Genomic DNA, 23,166 nt, shown 5'->3' with positions numbered 1-23,166 from the left:
ATTAGGTATATATAGTAATTGAAAAGGGAGAAGAATTAATTGAGGCGTGTTTCCGAGAAGGAGAGGGTATTGATAGAAGACAAGGAAGGAAGGATTAGGAAAAGAGTGAGTGAGAGATGTGTTGGATGGGAATTGGAATTATTTGGCTAGTTGCCTGTGACTTTCGCAGAAACAACTCTCGAGGGTAAAACTGTCCATATAGAAATTCTATCGACATGGTTTGGTCGTCTCCTTGACTCTTTCAAAAGTGAGAGGATGTTATTATACTTCTATACCCGTACAAAACCCCTAAAACTCAACTTTATTCTCGACAAATCTAAAAGACCCATTTTTCTTTAAATTTTCTAATAACTATTTCACTGCATAATATTGTGGATAAATATAATTATGAAATGTTTTTTAATTTTAATTTAATTGATAAATATTGATATTGTCATATTAAACGATTTGTTTTAGATTCGAATTCGAGATCTCACAGTTGTGTAAGTTAATTATGGTTCAATTTATCATATTTTCTAAAAAAAATAGATAAATATTAAATTTAAATGTATTTTTAGTTTTTATTAATATGAATTATTTTTATATGACTGCAATTAAAAATGGCAAAATTTATAGATTGAATAAATATAAATTTATATTATAATAAATAAATCAAAATAATCCATTTATAATCCACTAAAAGTTCTTAAAAAAATCCAATCAAATTCATTCATTAAGAATCAATGATATCCAATCAATCCATTATCACATATTAATGGATGAATATCCATTCAATCCACTTAATAATTTTTTAATATTATAATAAATTATATACAATAATAATAATATTAGTGGTTTTATTTGTTGTAGAAAAAACTAAATAATAACTTTTGTTATTTTTAAAATTAATTAATTTATTATTTTATAAAATTATTATTTTAAAATATTTGTAAAATATTTTTATATTATTTTTAAATATAAAAATGTTTCTAAAATATTAAAAAATACAGAAAATTGCTGTTTTTAAAATATTTTAAAATGTAATTTTAAAAAATTATATTATTCTTAAAAAACAGTTTATTATTATTATTTTTAAATAGATAATTAATTTATTAATTAATAATTAAATAAAAAGGGTGGTAGCTGGCGCCTGGCAGCCACAACCAACGTCCACCCTATTTAAATTAATAATTAATAAATTATTATTTTTTAAAAAAATTCATTTAGTAATAAAAATTGTGTTTTCAAATATATTATAGATATTAGTAATAAAAATAAAATTTAAAAATTCTGATTTTTCTAAAAATAGTTTTTAAAATAGCAAATTTTAAATCAGTTTTTGAAACACAATAAATCAAACTATTTTTAGAATTAATTAGTTTTAAAATAACTATAAAAAACAATTTTTAAAATAGTTCATAAATAAAAAATATTTTTTTAAAATAAATATATAATATTTTCTTAAAATTAAATATTTTTTTAAAAATGTAATCCAATGAATTTTTATTAAAATTAAACTATGTTATCAATTGGATTTTGAAAGAGAAAAAAAATTGAATGGATTGGATCCAATCCATTAAACTTATATTAGTTAGGGGATGGATTGGATGAGTTTATGGTTAAATGAATTGGATGAATTTATGGTTGGATAGATCGGAGAGATAATGAATAACTGGACCTCTATTTACATTTTTCATAATATTTTAGAAAAGACCTTTATCTATTTTTTTAATTAAAAAATGTCAAAGTTGCCAAGTTTTTCATAAGTGGAAGCTATTGACTATCTTACTATTGTTGACTTAATAATTTTTTAATTATTTAAATATTATTACGTTTGCACTAATAGATATTTATCATCGTAAAAATTGAGAAAATTATGAGAATTAAGTTAGTTTGATGGACAACGAATATTAATTTTGATTTTAATGATAACAAAAAATATAAAAAAATAATTTATACTCTATGTTTCTAAGTGTGCATATCCTCTTATATATGAGTATTTGAGTGTTTCATATGAATAAACACGAACAATATTTGGTTCCTCTAATAGTCAATTCAATAAATCAACTAGTTAACATTCTAGTAATGAAGTGTATCTTCTTACTGTTCTGATGTACAATTGAGTTTATCATTCAACCAATAAAGTTCATTCTCTCGTCAACTTTATGATAAAAGTCAATTTTTTATTACAAGTATATCCTCTCTGATCAACACTTCAATAAAATTCAATCGTCTGTTTGTGTCAATCCTTTCATAGAAGCATATCAAGCAAAAGATGTGAATAGTTGTTACTTCATTCCTCTAGAAAATTAATTATTTTCATACAATGAGATGTATCTTAAAGTTCACTTAATCTTCTACAAACATTAAAGATTCCTCTTGAGCAAAGGAATTTTGTGACGAAGATTATCTAACACAAAATGACAAGTTTAAGAAATCAATTTTGAAATTCATTTAGCTGTCCTAAAAATACAAGATCATACAAGTTATGCATGACATTATCTGTAACAATTAAAATTATAACCAACGACATCATTCTTGTGAACTTAAAAAATAATGCAAATGAAGGAGCTAACAAATTATCGAACAATCACACTGCAAAAATATCAATAAACAATTTTGAGTGCATTTAAGTGATTTCATATTCAAAATACTTTCTATTGAAAACTTTTCACTTGTAATTTGAGCTTACAATTTCTAGTCTATGTTGAGAGCTATATTGTATTTTCACAAAAATCTTATCTTTTTATAAATTGGTCAAGTTGTAGCTTGAGACTTACATGGATGGATGACAACTCTTTTTCAAGTATACCAAATCATTCAATTAATAATGTGATAAATACAACTGTTTCTACATAAATTATTATTAATTTGATAACACAATAAAGTAATAAATAGTTAGGTGACAAAAAAGCTTATAATTTGATTAATAAATTCGAACAAACATAAAATTAATTAGAGAAAATTCAATATAAAAAAAAAAACGATTACGAAATTCGAATCACATTTTTTTCTCCATTATATAAAATTAATCTATTTGATTACATCAAATTAAAAAACTAGGCTAAGACCAATTCCTTGACTCAAAATCTGTTTTTATAACAATGAACTCTAATTTCTTTGATGATGAGACTTGTTATTCAAAGCATGTACGAATGTTAATTTATTAGACACATGTAAATATATATTTTATTTTCTTATAATAATATTGAAACATAGACATATATTTTGGTTCCGGTTATTATAGTTTATTTTCTAATAACGAAATAATACATAAGTTCAATTCTATGGTGATTGTAAGACCTGTAGAAAATGAATTATTAATTAAGTATATTTAATTATGTTTTGTAATTAAAACAAGTTGTTGATTATATCAGTTCCTTTTATTTATGAAATATTTTTATTTAGTCCACGTATAAAAATAGTCAAAACCTAATATTGAAATTTCTCAATGTTTGAAATAGACAGAGTTTTGCCGCTTTTAAATTTTAAAATATATTGGATTTCAATGAAATTTCTTATTCAAATTTTTGGGTGATTTGCGACTTGATTTATATACGAGTAAGCGAATAATATTAAATTTAATTATTTTAATAATCAAAATATTTATGTTGTAATAATAACTATCGATAAATATTTTATAATTGTTAACTGACAATTAGATTTATCTGCAAATTAAGTTGCATTCGAATTGATAATTTCTAAATATTTAGAGAAAATTATTTAATGAGAAGGTAGTAGGAGTTTTCCCTTTTGCTAGTTTTAAATAAATTAAAAAAACAAAAACAACAAATAGAAATCAGCTTTTAAGAGTCATCACGACCCCCTTGGATGTTCACTCCTTCCAATTGTTTCTTCTCTCTTTAAGAAAAAATATAGTGTCTTGGTGTTTTAGTGAAAAAAAATAATACAAACCTCCATTTTTATCAAGATTCAAACCTTATTTGAAGAAACTCCTTGAAGACAAAACTTTCTCCTCTTCATTGTGAAGCTTTCAAGCAAACTTATTTGAGGTAAATTTTCTCTTCACAATACAAGAAAAACATTTTCCTGAAACTCTTCTAGGTCTCTTCCTTGTACCAACCGTATATTTCATCCTAGGAAAGAAACTTTATTCTAAATTTCATTTTAGCATGGTTTTGAGATTATAGTGAGAGTTAGTAATAACAAACCAGTGAATGAAGTACTTCACTTTTCCCTTTCTTTCCTTGAAAACCGTTACTTTATACTTAGATAAGGATTTTAATGATTTTTATTTTTATTTTTATTTTGCTTGATTGTTTTAGTTTAGAGTGAAATCAGTATTGTGTATTACTTAAACACTAAGAAAAGAAAGTAAACCCCTATTATTATTGAGGTGGCCAAATCCTAGAGATTAAAAGGAGGAAAATTCGACTTTGTGTTGTGTTTGAATTATGTAATGAGTTGTTTTCAAATAAACGAGTTTGAGCTGAAGTTGAAATTTTACAAGAAAATTTATAGTTGTTAAATTTGTGAAAAAATTCAAATTTTAACTAAGTTAAAGAGTTTAAGCAAAAAGTTAGATTGAAATTAAAATATTTAGAGTTAAAAATGTTACTCTTTTAATTACTCTTGAACTTAGTTTAAAGAAGAAATTTAGAGTACTTTATTAACTCAAATTTTTGGTGCTCCAATGGTTGAGTGATATAACTTAAAAAGGATAAAAAGATTTGAATTGTCGAGTATGGGAATGTGTGAATTGTAAAATATTCGTATTTATTTAGTTTTAAATAAATAATATATCATTTGGTTGTAAAAGTTTTTTTTTTTATGTGAAAAAGATTTAATTTTGGAATTATGATGTGGTTGAATAAATTTTGGTAGTGAACAAATTGTTATGAATTCTTATGTTTATGTAGTTAACTCCTTTAGTCTAAAAAAAAAAATGAGACCGTTGACACCGATTTAGCGGTGGGAGAACTCTGAATATTTTATGTTTGAGGCGTTGAAATTTTTAAAGAAACGAGATAGAAACAAAAAGGTCATGACAAAATATTTGGAATAAGTTTTGAAATAAAGTGGTAAATGAATTATTGTGGTTTATTTTAATTCAGAAGTATTTGAGTGATTGAAATTTTATGAACTTTAAAGAATTTAGAAAAAAAATTCTCTTGTGATTTTTAATGGTGGTATAAATTAAAAATTTGGAGTCGTTTAAAATTTGAAACTATATGAGTTGTTGACCTTGATTATTTAAGGTTTTTTAAACTAGATTTGGATTTGGAATTTTTTTTGAAAGACTTTGATGTGTAAAATGGATTTTAGCAAAGTAGTATATATATAGAAAGAGAGTTCAAAAGTTCGTTTAAATGTTGATTTAACTTTACTTGTTAAGGTATTAAAGGTTTTATCTTTAGGGTTTTTTGTGAAATCAAGGTTTCCACATTTATAGATTAAAATAAAAAGTTTTAGTCATTGATACTAAATTATCAATTTTTATGAAGAGATTTATCTTTGAGAAACAAAGTTTCAAACTTCACGACTTTGAATATATATATATAGAGTTCAAATTTTGCATATCAAGAAGGTTTAAAAGAGAAATATTCACTTTTTGAATAAAGTTTCAATCTTAAGTTTTGAAGTTAAAAGTTTTAAATTTTATAATAGAGGTCAACTTTATGCTAAAATTGGAGGTTGAAAAATTATTTAGGTATTTTGAAAAACAATGACTGATTATAATTTTGGATTTTGATATGTGATTTTATTAGGAATGAAGATTTTAGTTGGAGACTTAAAAGAAAATTGTGAACTTGGAAAATATTTGGTGTGGATGTAAAAATGTGGATTTTATGTGAAAGTTTATATACAAAGCATAATTGATAAAGATTAAAGTTTGAAAAATGTCAAAGTGGAAGAATCATGATTTTGAGTTTTTAGAATTTTGGAACTCTTAGTATTTGAGTTTTTATTTATTTATAAGATTTCTTGATAAAAATCTTCTACTAGTTTTCAAATATTAAAGTGTTGAAATTTATGATGTTGATGGATGATTTAATCGAAATTTCAAACGATGTGAGTATATTTGTCTTTGATTGATTTTATTAAGAAAATATTTTGTCCTAAGTTGTTAAAGACAAATATTTGAGTTGAACTTCAATAAGTTTGAAAAACAATTTCAAGATTTTCAAAGTGCGGCATAAGTGTTTTGAAACTTGCGTTCGTCAAAATACTTAAACCAAAATCCTTTTGAAGTTAAAGAACCTAAGCGAAAAGTCAAACCCTAATTGATTCAGATAGTGGTTGAACCTAGGGTTCAGTTGGGGGTTGGTTTAGAATCTTGTATTGATTAAGTTAGTTGATTGATTTAAGGTACAAGGAAATTGAGAGGTATCGTTGAAATCGTCGAATAGGTTATGCGGGTGACACATAAGTTACTTGTGTAATAAAACACTGTCGAGGTAAGGGCACTTTCTAACGATATTATATATGCTTGAATGCAGAGTGTGTCTGTATACATGTTCTTTGTGCTTGTGGTGAATAAAGATGCACACGATTGTTTATGTAGGTGAATAAACATGTGTTATGAATTTTATTGATGAGAATATGTCTTGAGTATGCTCTGTGAAAAAGTATTGAAAACTATTAGTGTTTAATGAGTATTAAAAGGGAGTCTTTTAATAGCTGCATTTACATAATGATTGATGTAGAAGAGTCAAAGTATACTCATGCATTTTATAGTTAGTGGTGATCGTGATGGGCCACAATGTTAGTGGTGACCGTGATGGGCCACAATGTTAGTGGTGACCGTGATGGTCCATTGATTGGTTCCTTGAGTTGATTGGTCCACCTTATCCTTACAAGAGTTTTAGAGTCGTTGATCAGTCCACCTTATCCTTACAGGGATTTTGGAGTGGTGTAGGTTTGTGATAGACTGCACTCTAGTAAATAGTGTTGATATGTGATAGGTGACACCTTGATAATTAGTATTGGTCTGTGAGAGGCGGTACATTTATGATTTACGCCTATCGAGGAAGGTGTGGAAATTCCGGAATCATGTGCACTAGCATATAAGCATTGTATTATGGTGCTTTGTCACACGAGTCATGTTTGTTGTATGATGATATTTATATGCATGCTTGTTTATCAATTGATGCCATGTTATGTTATGCTTTTGTGCTTGGTATTTTCATATATATGTTGTTTTTAGATTGTGACCCTTTACTATTATTGTGGATTGGGCTTACCCCCTAGATTCTTAGAGTTTTGAGTCGTGCGAGAATTGCAATGACGTTAAAGATGTGACAGAATGATAATTTTGGATTGGCAATCGGAAGAATTGAGGCTTGATGCCACATGTAGACCCTCAGTATCCAGTCATCCTCAATTAGAGTTCAAAATCAACTTAGGGTTTTAATTAAGGGTTTTATATATTCTCCATTTCTTATTGCAATTTTGTTGTTGCAATGAAATTTATATATTTGAAATCGCTGTGATTGCTTTTGGGTCAATGTAAATTGTTCAATTGTACGTAAGTTATTTGTGTCTAAACAATTTTATATAATGCAACAATAATTCTAATCGTCATTTTTTGACAAAAATTTTACAATTAAAAATTTTACTCTAATTTAAATTAATGTACGATTTTGAATATTTAAACATGAAGTGTTTAGTTGTTAAAAAATAAAAAACACTATCACCGTTAAAAATCAGAGTGTTACAGTGATCAAATACAAACAAACATTAAGAACAAAAATATATGAATCCTCAAATATATTTTAATTGAAAAATAGCATACTATAATCAAATATCCGTAGATTCAAAAAGGTTTATTAAATCTTTAATCAAAGAATTAATTAGTTAGTCATTGTGTTTAATAGAAAATACAAAAAAAAAAATTATATGCACAAGATATCTTCTAATGTATAACTGCCTCCTCCTTTCCCTCCAAAAATAAAAAGCAAGTTCCAATTTTCTAATGTATCCTTTTGCTATTGTTTGTTTCTTCCTTTTAAAACAAAATGAGCTTTTTTTTTTTCTCTGGCCAGCATGGCCAATGTTTTTTTCCTCTTGGCCTATATATATATATATAATTTGCAATCCTTCCATATCACTAGGTAATGTATAAATAACTTCAGTTGTAATGTTCTATGCAAACAGTCAATCTGTTTAGTTGTACCAATAAAATAGAACAAAAATTACAAGAAATAATTTGGTTAATGAAGAAATTACAAGCATAAACAACTAATTGATTCAAAAATTGAAAATTAACAATTTATCCAAACATCTCTTAAAATTAACTAAAAACTATAATAACTAAAGTAAATAAAAACTTAAATCAAACTTAAAAACAAACATATGATTAAGTGTGATCACAACCATATAACTTAGTATGTTGTTTGTCCTCAAACAACAATTAAATTCAAACAAGAGTAAAAATCAATATTAAGCAAAAAGTTAACTCTATATTTCATATCAAACACAATCATAAAAAAAAATCGCTTGATACAATACATTCTTCAAATTCAACTGCCATTTAACATCTCAAAGTTGTATTAATGGAATAGTTTTAAATAACTTATTCAACATACATTTATTAAATTCAACTCTCTCACTATAATTTCTCTTAAATGTTAAATAGAGTGATCAGTCAAATCCAAAACATGCATCATCCTACCATATACTTGAAAATTTTCTAAACAAATTCACAATATAAAATGCATATACAATTTTAGATGGCTTTAAGGATTGTAATGAGGCCAATGTGAAGGTGGATTGTTTGGGATAGTAGACTTACAATATGGAGTTGGGAAAACCTGCTTCTCATTTATTTTTAGACCATGACTTTGACAACTTATCATTTAGTAAAGTACAAGAGAGTAGAAAACTGATTTTATTCACAAACTTTATTTTTCGGGTACTTCAGTTTTTGACATGAATGATATTTTAAGAATCACTAAGTTACTACTTAGTGGAGTACTGCATCATCTTACCTTTTGATATGAATGATATTTTGAGGACCATCCAATTATTACTTAGTAAGATGATACATTTATTTATTTTTCAATAAATTTCTACTTTTGCTTCTCTTGCACCCCCACCCCAAACTTAATATTTTTTCAAGTCATAAAATTAAGATTTTACATAACTCCAAGTATGTTTTTAGGATAAAAAAATAATTTTGGACCATTGACTTGTAGTAATGCTAAATAACACAAAGAAAGGGATTCACGCTCAAATGGACTAGCAAAGAATAATAATTAATTCAGAGTAGGCAAAAAGGCTCAAAAGGCACTAAGAAAATTGTCTTACTGTATGCATAAATTACAAGTAAACACTTGTAGAGAAAGGATGCAAGTTCTGAAGAAATAATACATATCAAAATATCATACAACGAAGAAAAATTAAGTGGTTAGACACAAAATACACCAACTAGGATAATACAGAGAAGTATGAATTATTAAAACTCATGAAAAAAATATATTGGTGAAAATAAATTTTTATGAATTGACATTTGAGACTTCAACAATAGTAGAGTAATCAACAATGCATATTATAAGTGAACTCATTAACTTGAAAAATGAAAATGAGTAAAAAAAAACAAGTAAATGCTCAAAACTTAAATTCAATCAACTAAGAGATTAGACAAAACAAAAAAAAAAAAAGTTGGTCTAACTCATTCAACATAATGCATTTCATACATGTTTCAAAAGCAAATAATGGAATTTAAAATGTAATATTTAAAAGGTATCTCTACCATGTGTTGCCTCCTAAGAAGCATTTGCTTAATGCCATTAGCTCTACGCTTGATTTATCTCATCAAGGTGGGTGATATGATATGAAAAATAGCTCGTCCTTCAGTTTCCTTCCCTATGAGAGAAATACAATGAATTTGATATAAAGAAGAGTTTGCTTCAATTCCAATGCAATTAGATCCTTAGACTCCATGATCATCCTCAATTGAAACCAAGAAAACAAAAATTGAGTCACTATATTTATTGTCACGTTTAATTTATTTGGACTGAACTTTAGTTTTTCTTCCTTAATCATGTTTTTCTCTTGCTTGTTTTCTTCTACCACAACAATAAAGTCATCTCCAATCTTCAACTTCTCACTCATCCTCTCAAACTCAACAACTTGTTTAGCTCACCTCTCACATTGACTCCCAAAGCTTTCAATTGTAACAAGATTAAACTTCACGAATTCAAACAAAACATCTTTAAGTTGATAGTTAAAACCAATTTTATACACTTCTAGCTCTTTTTGTTCTATATTTAAAGTAAAACAAAGCTCATCACAATGATCATTACGATGATTCTGCCCACAAAAATAAAAAGAGTGTGGTTCACAATTGCCATTTTTATGTGCTAGTCCACATAAATCACATCTCAGAAGCAGTTGTTGTATGATGTTTTTTCTAATAAATTTTTGTGACATAACGTCGATAGCTCCAAAAATTTATACCTTCATATCTTTCATTGCTACAAAATTTAGAGAAACTTTTAGCAGTAAAGTACAATTTAGAATTTAGAAGAAACGAAAATAATAATAATAATAATAATTTTTTAATATATAAGAATTAAAAAAAGAAGAATATTAAAATACCTAAGTATTTTTACTTTGTCTTGTTGATAAATTAATCAACAATCTCTGACAACGTCGCCAACAACTCGATAACTCTTTGATAAGTGTAGTAAATCATTCAAGTAAGTGATAAATAAAATCATCTGCGCAACGATTATTATTAATACGGTAATGCGGCAAAAATGTAAAAAAAAAATTAAAACAAAAGTTTATAATTTGATTTAAAAAGTCGAACAAATGTAAAATTAATTAGAGAATACTCAATATGAGAAAAACGATTATGAAATTCGAATCACCTTCTTTTCACTATGTAATTATTGATTTAGTATTTTAACAATTTAACCTATTTGATTATATCAAATTAAAAAACAAGATAAAGATCAATTCCTTGGTTCAAAATTCCTTTTTTATAATAACGATCCCAAATTACTTAGATGATCAGACTTACTCAAAGCATGAACAAACACTAATTTATTAGACATACGTTAATACATTATATTACTATAACAATATTGAAACATAAAATATATTTTAGTTCTAGTTATTATAACTTATTTAGCAATAATAAAATAATACCTAGGTTCAATTTTATGGTGATCAAGGACATAAAAACATTAAAAACAAACATATATGAAAAGCATTAGAAACAAAAATATATGAATAATCATATACATTTTAATTGCACAAATAACATATAAAAATTACTTAGATTCAAAATGGTTCATTTAATCCTTAATCAATGAGTAAATTAGTTATCCATAGTATTTTATAACATAGAATTAAGAAAATTACACAAATTAAACAGTTTTCTCTAAACTGTAGTTGTCTTCTCATTTGCATCCAAAAAATCATAACTCAGTTCCGATTTTGTTTTTCTAGCGTACAACAGTTGTCAATCTCTTTTTATGACATCGTGGCTTTTTTCATGTGGTTCTCATTTGTTTCTTCCTTTTAAAACAAAGTGATCTCTTTCTTCTCTCGGGCCAACGTGGCCAATGTGTTTTTTCTTCCCTGTAGGCCCATAACTTCATAACTTTAGTAGTATATGAAACCCTTCTATCATTAAGTAATGTATTGATAACTTCATAACTTTAGTAGTAATGTTTGACTCAAATGATCAATTTAATTAGTTGTACTAATAACATAGAACAAAAACTACAAGAAATATCTGCTTAGAGAAATCCTTGACAAAATGTTAATAATAACCAGCTAAACGAAGGAAACTCTAAATCTCATTGGTTGTGGTAAGTCTAGGTCAATTTTGCATTGCTTCCACCTTACTTGGGTCAACACTTATTCCATTCTTAGACATAACATGACCTAAAAATGTCAAACTGTCTAGCCAAAACTCACATTTAAAGAATTTGACATATAATTGTTTATCTCTTAAAGTGTTCAAAACTAACCTCAATTGTTGCTCATGTTCTTCTTTACTCTTGGAATAAACAAGTATATCATCAATAAACACAATCATAAATTAATCCAAGATGGGTTTTAAAAACACGATTAATCAAATCCATAAAAGTTGTTAGGGCATTAGTAAGCCCAAAATACATAACCAAAAATTCATAAATGTCAATAACGCGTGCGGAAAACTATCTTCGTTATATCATCCCTTTTAATCTTCAACTCGTGATACTCCGACCGCAAATTAATCTTAGAAAAACATTGAGCTCCTTGATGTTGATCAAACAACTTATCAATCCAGGGTAAATGGTATTTATTCTTTACAATTATTGTATTCAACTATTTATAGTCTACACACAACCACATGGATCTATTTTTCTTCTTTACAAATAATTCTAGTGCTCCCCAAGGAGAACTTGGACGAATAAAACCCTTATCAAGAAGATCTTAAAGTTACTATATTAATTCCTTAAGTTCTATTGGGGCCATACGATAAAGAGGTATGAATATGGGATGTGTGTTACAAACTAAATCTACAAAGAACTCAATCTCCCTATCAAGTGGCAATCTAGGAAGTTCTTCAAGAAAAACATCTGGAAATTCACATGCTATTGGAATTTTTTCCAATTTCTCCTCGGCAACTTGCGTATCCCTTACCAAGGCAAAGTACTCTTGACAACCTTTTATCATTAACTTGCTAGCTCTCAAGGTTGTGATTTACCTATGTGGTACCCAACAATGTTCTCAATGAAATGACAAGACTGATTGCCCCAAAATCTCAAATTTCACCATTTGTTATGACAATCCAAGGTTGCATGATGAAAAGCCAACCAATCCATACCCGAAATCGCATCAAAATCTATCAAGTCAATAACTACTAAATATACTGTAAACACCTTGCCCTCAATAGCTATATCATTAGAATGGTACACTGACTTAGCCAACAAATTTCCTCCAACATGTAACCACAACTAAAGCCTCCTCTAGAAAAGATGAGCATTTACCAAGTCGAGTAGCAAACAACGAGGATACAAAAGAATGTGTAGCTCCAAGATCAAACAAAATATGAGCATCTCTGGAACAAATAGAAAGTATACTTGCAACTATTGCATTGGATGTATGAGCATCGTGACGAGTAAAAGCAAACGCTCGAGTCTGACCTCTTATTGCTAATGTCTGACCCTTACCATCAAATCCTCTACCTCCCTGTTGAAATTTCCTTGAACCTCTAATAGAAGAATTCCCAGTTTGTCGCACGAATGCAGAATAAGTCTGAGAAGATGACAAAGTTGTTGGTGTCGATGCATAGCTAGAGGATGTATGTGTGGTATCTACAGGACAATCCTTCCTGATGTGACCTACTTGGACACATTTATAGCACATCTTACCATGTCTAACACAATTTCCTAAGTGAAACCTACCACAAATAGAATATAGTGTGGCTGAAATACCATAATGTCTCTAAGGGAAACTAGATTATGGCGCTGGTCCAGAATCTGATCTACGACTCTACACTGTTTTGAAAGATTGCCCTCTATGACCACCACTTTGAGACATGAGTCTTTTTTGTCCCTGATAACCAAACATAGATCCACCACCATGATTCAGATAATTACTTTAAGATCCTTCAACCCTTTGTTTTTTCTTTGAATGTTGTTTATTACCTTCTTTTTCCTTTTGTTGTTGCTCAATCTGAATTGCCAAACTCAAAACCTCAACAAAAGTAGACTAATTCGACCCAACCACAAATTTAAATAAGTAATCCCTCAATCCTATGATGAACCTCTTGACACGCATTTCCTCATTGATAGGGTAAGGAGCATGTCTAGAGAGTTATGTAAAACATGAACTATAATCTAACACAACCATACCCTTTATTTGCTCAAATCTCTCAAACTCATGAACGAATCTATCTCTAAAACTTTCTAGAAGAAAATCAGCCATGAACAATTTAGAGAACTCTCTCCATGCTAACAGAGTGGGGTTACCTCAGAATAACCCAATGCTCTCCAAATCCTCTCTAGACCATCAACGAAGTGTTGTGGATCCTCAGTCGGACTAGACCAAGAAAAAGTAGGGGGTTTAAGCTTCATGAAGTCTGGTAAACTAACCTAAATCCTTCTAGTTGCAGTAGTCGTGTGTTGCCCAACTTGTCTAACCTTTTCATGTCTTTGATCACCCTTATGTTGTTGTCTGATGACAACCCTGACAAGTTGTTGCACAACCTGTTGTAATCCATGTAGACCAGCGATAAACTTTTCCATGGCTGGATTTATGTGCCTTCTCATAGGCACCACAACAATGGCATCCAAGCTACGTTCGCCAACATTAGCTCTACGTTGATTTAGAGCATAAATCGAAACATGATCTCATAGACAATCACCATGGGCTTGGGCAAATGGCTTATCAACAGTTTTCCTTCTAATAGGACTCCTAGTCTTATGTGGCACTCTCACCTGATGAAAGAACATTAATAAAAAATTAAAGACAACAAGGAAATGTGGAAAGACATTGATGATGAATTCAAACATTGATTTTGACAACAATTGAGACTCACATAGAGTGCTAATAGCCCCTTGTAAGTAAGTTGTGCTCGAGTACACAATTTACTGAGAAGAATCTACTATCACTCTATGTTTGCAGCTATTAGGACTACGATTAAGCTCTGATACCAACTTTGTCATGATGCAAAAATCGAACACCGCGATCAACGTACAAGCTATACTCATAGCTTGACAAACCTAACAACTAACTTAAAAATTAAGCAATTAAATAGTTCGAAATAACCATTTTAAAAAAGTATATAATATTTCTCGAGATTTGATAAAGTATCCTATTTAATTTCAACGTTTTCAAATATAAAATTCGGTTTCAAACTTTTTACCCAACCAATATTTCAAAAGAGTGAATCTAAATATTTAATACATTCCCAAATAACTTGCTAGACTCAAAATAACTGCAAAATACATCACGACTCAACAAATATTTAATAGAAGGGTCATTGATCAAAGAGGCTTGCAAAAAAAATGTGATTGAGACTTGAACCTACTAACGACTTGCTACTCAATTACCCCTTGGTAAGTAACAAAGACTTAGTGAGGAGACAACAACCACCACCAATTAGAAGGAAAACACACAAAAAGCATGAATAATTTTTTTATAATCTTGTGGCAATTATGTTAAACAATAGTACTTAAAATATGAATCCAATATAGAAATATTTGTTTTACAATCTTGAATAATAGTACACAAAAAGCATGAATAATTGTTTTACAATCTTGTGGCAATCATTAAACTTATAATTTAGTCGTTCATATAAAAATATTTGAAATCTAATTCATAAAGAAGTGAAATCAAAACGAGCAACTTTAAAAGGATCATAGAAAATCTAACGAGTAAAAACATAAATTTTTGAGAACTAAGAGGAGGCTTCGTCTCGTTGATAGCCACCGGTATACAAGGTAACAAAATAAACAAGTGAAAAACTTTACATTTCTCAAAACTATTATTACTATTTTGCAGGGTAGGTTGCATTTCTCAAAACCATTATTACTATTTTGCAGGGTAGGTTGATAGATGGACAAATTATTATGTCTGGTCCAAGATATACGAAGACCAAAAGCAAATTTAAATAGGAGACTTTTTAGAGTCTATAATAGTATTTTAGTAAAATTACTATCTTTTTATGAAAAACTGTTTTTTAGACACTTTAGAATAAAAAAAATCATTTATTAGTATAATTGATTTTTTTATAATATTTATTTTTCAATTGATATGAACTGGCGATATTAATTTTACATTTGTTGTGCAATATTAATTTTAGATAACATTTTATTATTTTTAGATTTAAAAATATTAGAATATAAAGCCTTTATGGGAAGTGTAACATTTTTTGGAGGCCTTTTAATTAAATAAAATTTATATATTTTTCTAGATCTAAATTGGTTGCTTTGTTTGCAAGAATTCAAAAATGAAGTGGCACTAATTGCCAAAAGCATTACCACAATCTCTTGGATATGTAAGTATGAAGTGTTAGAAGAACAATGCACCCTTTCAGAAATAGTATGATGCATACATGTAGGTCTTTTATGCGTTCAACAAAGACCAGAACATAGGCCACACATGTCATCGGTGGTTCTAATGCTGAATGTTGAGAAATTATTGCCGAAGCAGAAGGTTCCTGGCTTTTACGTTGAAAATGATGGTACACTTGAGTCATATTTTTCATCTGCAAACCTTAAATTGTGTTCCTCTAATGAAATATCGATCACAGAGTTGGCTGCAAGATAAAATATGAATGCAGCAAAATAACAAGGCTTCACAATCCAAAGTGGATATATTTTAATTGATTATTTGGGCGTGTACTTTATTGGGGAAAGAAATAGCTTCTGGCTATGATGGTTTTACTAAATATTGTATTTAGTATATATTTGATTTTATCTTATGAGCTCATACTTTGTCCTTTTTCTATGAAGTTGCTTTATCATTTTTTCATGCATCCAAACTTATGAATAATATATACTTGGTCAATTACGGAAAACTCACAACACAACTTCAGTAAATGGCATCATACAGAAACATGACTATTGGTTTTAAATATACATTATCAATAAGTAATACTGTTAAAGACAAAATAATGGTATTTACAGTCTGTCTCTTCAAATTGCATATCAATATTTCATACTGGTAGCTATATTGTTTCCTTACATAATCAAGTAAAACACATTCATTGGTTTGATTTTTAATATTCTATCTTGCCGCAAATGTAGTTATTGACATTTGATTTGAGGATGTGGAAACTGCTTCAGGTAAACCCCTTCCCGTATAAAATCCAGGCACCTTTGGATGAGGCAGTAGTTTTTCACCATTCAGCATAAGAATGGTAGAAGACATGTCTGGCCTGTCTGTTGGTTTTTGCTGTACACACAACAACCCCACATGAATGCATCTAAAGACTTCAGAAGAAATACACGTTTCAAGTAAGTGTTTATCTATCAGTTCCAGTGGTCTGTTTTCAGTCCAGAGTGTCCATGCCTAAAACAAAGGAAAAATTGTTAATATGAATCTTATCTAATATGACACAATTCAACTAGTTTGTAAAATAGATAGTCATTGTGCTTACATGTCCAAGAAGGTTAAGGGAGTGTTCTGGATCAGAAAATCCCTTATTCTTTTTTCCGCTGATTATCTCTAGTATTAATACACCAAAACTAAAAACATCTGATTTCATAGAATAGTGGCCGTGCACTGCGTACTCTGGAGGCATGTAACCACTACAAGTATTGTAGCATATGAATAAGTCCAAAAAGGAAAATATACAGAAGATAAGAGTACAAACTATCCATTAAGGACGAATAGAAGGTACTTACTATGTTCCCACCATTCTGGTGGTTTTGGCTTCAATTTGATCTCCCCCAAATGTCCGAGCAAGACCAAAGTCTGAGATTTTTGGGTTCATATGGAAATCTAGTAGGATATTGCTAGTTTTCAAATCTCTGTGAATAATTCTCAGTCTAGAGTCTTGGTGGAGGTAGAGAAGCCCTCTAGCAATGCCAGCAATAATGTTGGAACGCTGAGACCAAACCAAGAGTTTGCTTCTAGTTTCATCTGGTAAATTTCATTTATATGTTTAGCATACCACAAAGATGTATGGATTTTAAGTTAAACATCAAAGAAACAAACCAAAGATGAAGTAGTCCAAGCTCCTGTTGGGCAGGTATTCATAGATCAACAATTTTTCTTCTACTTCCATACAGCAACCAAGAAGTTTCACAAGATTACGATGCTGAAGTTTCGCAATCAACAAAACTTCATTTTTAAATTCATCCAATCCTTGATCCGACATCTTCGAGTTTCGTTTAACAGCTACTTCTTTTCCATCTGTCAATGTACCCTGATAACCATCATTTGGAATATGGTTTTATAATAACCTCTTTTATGAATTGTTTATACTATGAGAAATCAAACATATTCATTGTATATGTTACATTACCTTATACACCGGTCCAAATCCACCTTCCCCAAGTTTGTTTTCGCTAGAAAAATTATTAGTGGCTTTAACAATGAATGAAAATTCAAATATTGGGAGATCCATGTCTTCCTTTGTCAATCTAAAAAATTCTTGCTTCCATTTAAATGGTGCAAGATGATATATTCTCGCTGCCACCGAAAAGGGAAACTTGTAAATATCAAGAAACTAATTACTATGACAAACATGTCATTTTATTTTATTTTTAACAATACATACTAAAATTTGAATTATTTTCAGTACATATATTGTACATCGAAGCATTATTATACATGTCACTAATATCAATGCTTGCCTACTATCTATCAAATATGATTAATTTTATCTAGTAAAGAATTTACCTCGCTTTCTGAGTATTATTAAGCAGACACATAAAATGAATCCAAAAGAAATCACGCCCACTATGATTCCAATCTTCTTCTTGTTTTGATTGCCATTAACTGCAGCAGGTTCTGAAAGATGCAAAGCATGACTAATCATCAAATACTTCTACAACTATTCCACTGAAACTTACACAAGTATATGACTAGTAACAATGTTTAACTTAGCTCTTAGTATGAGATTAAAAAGGGAAAAAAATAAATTAGAAAATAAAAGCAGTGTAAGAGTTAACATTCAAAATCATGACTAGACATAGTTGCAAGTTGCTAGATAAATACATAATTATTTTTACCGATTTCAGCTAGTACTGAAGAAGGGAGTCTGATATAAAACTCTTGTCCCCATTGAGAGAATTTCCTCATGTCAACCAAATCACCAAACCATTGCAGACAACCACTTCCTCCCTTTCGGATATCCAAATTTGAATAAGCTGTACACAAACAATTTTTGAGACATGATTTCTGACATTCGACAAGGTTCATGGTCTTGTTATACAAAGATGCAGAAGTGTCTGGCAATTTCATTTCTGTGTACTTCAAGAAGCCACCAATATTATCGTCTCCACAAACAGATTTGATCCTCGGAAAACAACCATTAGACCAATATGACATATTCCATTGTTCAGGAAACTTAGGAACATAACCTTTCAGGCATTCACATTTTGGAATGTTACCATCCATATTGCAAACAGAATTAGCACCACACATAGCGTAATTATCACATGAATCCTCTCCCCCGGTATAGATTACTATTCTACCACTTTGTTTACTTGTCCAAGCTAAAGCTTGCAGATTTCCTGAACTGGATATCATATATATGGATACAACAGAGCTATCAACAACTTCATATTGATGATAAACTTTTTTTGCATTGAACACAAATTTATATCTTTGTTTCTGCTTCAATTGTTGAATTGGATATCCAGTAAAGCCGAGGCCATTCCACGAACCGATTCTAAATTTATTGACAGATCTCTGCATAATAACTAACTGTGGACATCCTCGAATGTCAATTTTTACAGAATATTCTCCCTTTGCTGGATCATCTTCACTTTTCCAAGACGTCACAAACCTGTTCAGACCAGTTGCATTGTCCCAACCAAGTTTCATTGCGGGCAATAACGTATCACATGGATAATCAAAACTCTGCCACAAAATATCGTCTTGCCCAATTTTCAACAGAAAATTTCCATTATCCAATAGCTGTGCAATTATTGAACTATCCACTGCCTTGTTCGACATTTTAGATGACCATACAGTGTTGTTTGTACCATTAAGAACCACAAGAACCCCATTTTCATTGAGTTTCAAGATACCTGATTTATTCCGCAGCGGTGTTTCCCTGTTGGCCACCCACACGATCGTTGAAGGTGATAAATTCCTATACCAAATACCTAAATATCGACTGCTTGAATTTCCAGGGCTGAAGAAACCAACTTCAAAAGTTCCATTTGATGAAACTAAAGTCTGACCATCTCGGATAGATTGATTCACAGCTAAACTGTTTACTGAAGTGCTTGTTCGTATATGGGAAGATAAAAAAAACAAAAAGACTAACATTATGATGTTATCGATCATTTTGTTTTCGTTTCTATGAACTCTCTATGTAGATAGAAGAAGATTAGGAGGATGATCCTATTATAACATTAGATTAGATGTTTGGTTATAGTCTCTAAGACTTTGAAACTCTGAACAAATTTTAGTTAATCGAATTACAGACCAGAACAGCATGGAATGAAACTTATATTATTTAAGAAGTCCAGCTCCTGTACCGCCATTTCTCAACTACATAATAAAAAAATATTAATATTTAATACGGATTCTGTAGTCTGTACCGAGAGTCAACTACTGGGTTAAATTATCAAAAAGTAAGCAGATTTTTTCTTGAGATTATTTTTGTTTTTTTTAAATAATTATAAAAATTAGCTAACAAAAATAAAAATCTACCTGTTCGAATCACACTATCGCGTTCGATTCAAGCCGCCAAAGACCGCAGCAACATTTGACCATTTCTCACCACAATCTTGGAACACGTCCGCTTCCTGAAACAAAAGTTGCATCGCTTGGATTTCTGTTTTGCCGTTACTTATGTGCACGACCATAGTTGCTTGTGCCGCCGCGCGACGCGATTCTTCATTCGCGGCATTCATGCGTGTTCGGCGTTCAGAACAGTCATTGCTTGTTCATTATTATTTTTTTCGAGTAAACCACCAAAGTCTCTCACTCTCAAAATCGTTTCCAAATTCGTTAATGAATAATGATCGTAGTTGAACTATGTTAATGTTGATGATTTATTCGCTAAGTGGAATATTCACCATTAGTCTCTTTTTTATAACATTCTCTGTTGGGTTGATAGGTTAGAACACGATAAAATGTCTAAAAAGTTATATTAAAATTTCAAAACTTTCAATACATATTCACAAACAAAACTTATATAACCCAAGTTTTTAAAAATTCTAACCAAACTAAAATAATTGAAGTTTAGCACAAGTTCCACACCAAAAATAAAAACTAAAAAGCAATCAAAACATATCCAAATTGTTTGATACAAACTCCAAATCAAAGTCAAAGTCAAATTGTTAAAAACACTTGCCCTAATTTATATCTTTAGTCAAAAGCCTAAAAGGTTTTCAGAGAAAGTTTACACAATATATAATAAGGAGATGACCAGTTAGTTCTCTCAAGGACCATTTTGATTGTCAACCAAATTAAAATATCAATATTACTACCAACACCCCCCAAATTGCTATTCACATCCCTCAAAATTTAAAAAAAATTTAAATGCCCAAAATGCCCTTCCCTTTATTTCATCTTCTTCATAACATTACTTCTTCATAACATCTTCTTCCTCTTCATTCTACATTCTATATTTTCATTGTTGTTCATTCTATCATCATTCTATATTCATCATCAATCATCATCCACCATTTTCATCAATCATCATCCACCATTTTCATCAAACATCAATCATCATCAACCAAGTTCACCAAGTTATTATCATTGTTGTGAATCAAGTAAGTAACAATCATTATTTGTTTTTGTTGTGTTATGTTATTTTGTTTTATCTATTTAAGAATACAATGCCTGAAAATTGAAGGAAAGTAGTTTCCATTTTTGATGAAGAAGACAACCTTCATTGCCCTAAACCCAAAAACGTACGTGAACTCAGTTCACGTACGCAAACTAGTTCTCAAAAACCCAGAAACGTACGTGAACTCAGTTCACGTACGTGAAATTTTTTTCAAAATCCAAACCTTACGTGAACTCAGTTCATATATGTGTACGTGAATTAAAATTACATACCTTTACGTGAATTGAGTTCACGTAAATAAAGGAATTCAGTTCACGTTCACATACGTGAACTGAGTTCACGTAAGGTTTGGCATTCAGTTCACGTGCGTGAACTGAGTTCACGTAATTTCTGGATTTTTGAACCCTAAGCCCTTACCCCTAAACCCTAAACTTCAACTAAGTTCACATATGCTTTACTGTTTACATTTTTTTTAAATGATTTTCGTTTTGCAGATATGGTGCGCACTATGTTTACTGACAGAGAGGGTCGTGTTATACTTAACGAGGGCACTTCTAATGCAGAGTCTAATGCAGACGATCATCGTATTAGGCCAACTGCTTCTGCAAGGGCACAACGACGACGAGTACAGCGGCAACAGGAAGAATCACAACCTGAACCCCAAACAGCTGATATAGATGAACCTCCACAGGATGTTGGATATCCTGGTGGTCCGGTTGATAGTTCTGTCCTTAGGACATTTGGCGATCATGTTGCGACTCGACTCTGGGATGGCGAGGTAATTTTCTCAATCAAATTAAGTTAAATTATATTTTTTAACATTTATGTTTAACATATATGCACAACGACGACGAGTACAGCGGCAACAGGAAGAATCACAACCTGAACCCCAAACAGCTGATATAGATGAACCTCCACAGGATGTTGGATATCCTGGTGGTCCGGTTGATAGTTCTGTCCTTAGGACATTTTGCGACCATGTTGCAACTCGGCTCTGGGATGGCGAGATAATTTTCTCAATCAAATTAAGTTAAATTATATTTTTTAACATTTATGTTTAACATATATTTTTCGCTTAAATAATTTCAAGATCGGGGAGAATTAAGGGTGTTCAGCAATGGGAAAAAATTAAAAGAAGTTGTTATTGAAGACGAAGAGATTGAGCAACTGGTTAAAAGCTCAGGATTGTATTCGTTACTAAAATGCAGCTATGAAATGATCGACAAATGGATCATTTCTGCATTCGTAGAGAGGTGGCATCGTGACACCAGTAGCTTTCATCTCCCTATTGGTGAAATGACGATTACTTTGGACGACGTGTCATCTTTGTTGCATATTCCCATTACCGGTGCATTCTTCAGTGTTAATGTATTTAACAAGGATGAAGGTGCAGATATATTGGCAGAGCTTCTTGGAGTTAGTCACGGTGTTGCTTATGTTGAATTTAATGTGACGCGGACAACCACAGTTAGGTATAGTTGGTTACTTGACGTATACCATCAGCGTTGTCGTGAGCAGCGTTGGTAGATGGCTGTGAGAGCATTTATGTTGTTTTTGGTCGGTTGCACACTCTTCAGCGATAAGAGTGCCTACGCAGTTAGTGTTGCCTATCTTGAGTGCTTCCGAGACCTTAATTCTTGCGGGGGATATGCATGGGGTGCAGCTGCTCTTGCTTATCTTTATGACAATCTTCGAGAAGCCAGCATGCATCAAACCAGAACTGTTTCAGAGTATCTGACACTTTTACAGGTAAACTGTATGATTGTTTATTGTGTTTATAATTTTTATTATTAATGATT

At 30.3% G+C, this 23,166-nt stretch overlaps 1 protein-coding gene across 2 annotated transcripts; it reads right to left on the bottom strand.

Annotated features, from left to right (window-relative positions):
* Positions 1–16,458: 16,458 nt before the first annotated feature.
* On the bottom strand, positions 16,459–20,663 carry LOC101501752 (G-type lectin S-receptor-like serine/threonine-protein kinase At4g27290). Of its 2 annotated transcripts, XM_004509927.4 has the most exons (8): positions 20,284–20,663; positions 18,630–20,121; positions 18,298–18,408; positions 17,921–18,087; positions 17,611–17,821; positions 17,298–17,535; positions 17,051–17,201; positions 16,459–16,962 (listed from the first exon to the last, which is right to left on the bottom strand). In XM_004509927.4, exons 2-8 carry the CDS (start codon positions 19,912–19,914, stop codon positions 16,678–16,680), a joined length of 2,448 nt encoding a protein of 815 aa, XP_004509984.1. In that variant the 5' UTR covers positions 19,915–20,121; positions 20,284–20,663; the 3' UTR covers positions 16,459–16,677. The 2 variants fall into 2 exon arrangements, with proteins under 2 accessions (XP_004509984.1, XP_073227090.1); XM_073370989.1 differs by lacking the exon at positions 20,284–20,663 and having other exon boundaries at positions 18,630–20,271.
* Positions 20,664–23,166: the final 2,503 nt, after the last annotated feature.

This window comes from Cicer arietinum, chromosome 7 (genome assembly GCF_000331145.2).
Source record: "Cicer arietinum cultivar CDC Frontier isolate Library 1 chromosome 7, Cicar.CDCFrontier_v2.0, whole genome shotgun sequence".
Lineage (NCBI taxonomy): Eukaryota > Viridiplantae > Streptophyta > Magnoliopsida > Fabales > Fabaceae > Cicer > Cicer arietinum.
Note: the sequence above shows the minus strand (reverse complement) of the source record. Positions and strands in the feature narration are given on the sequence as shown.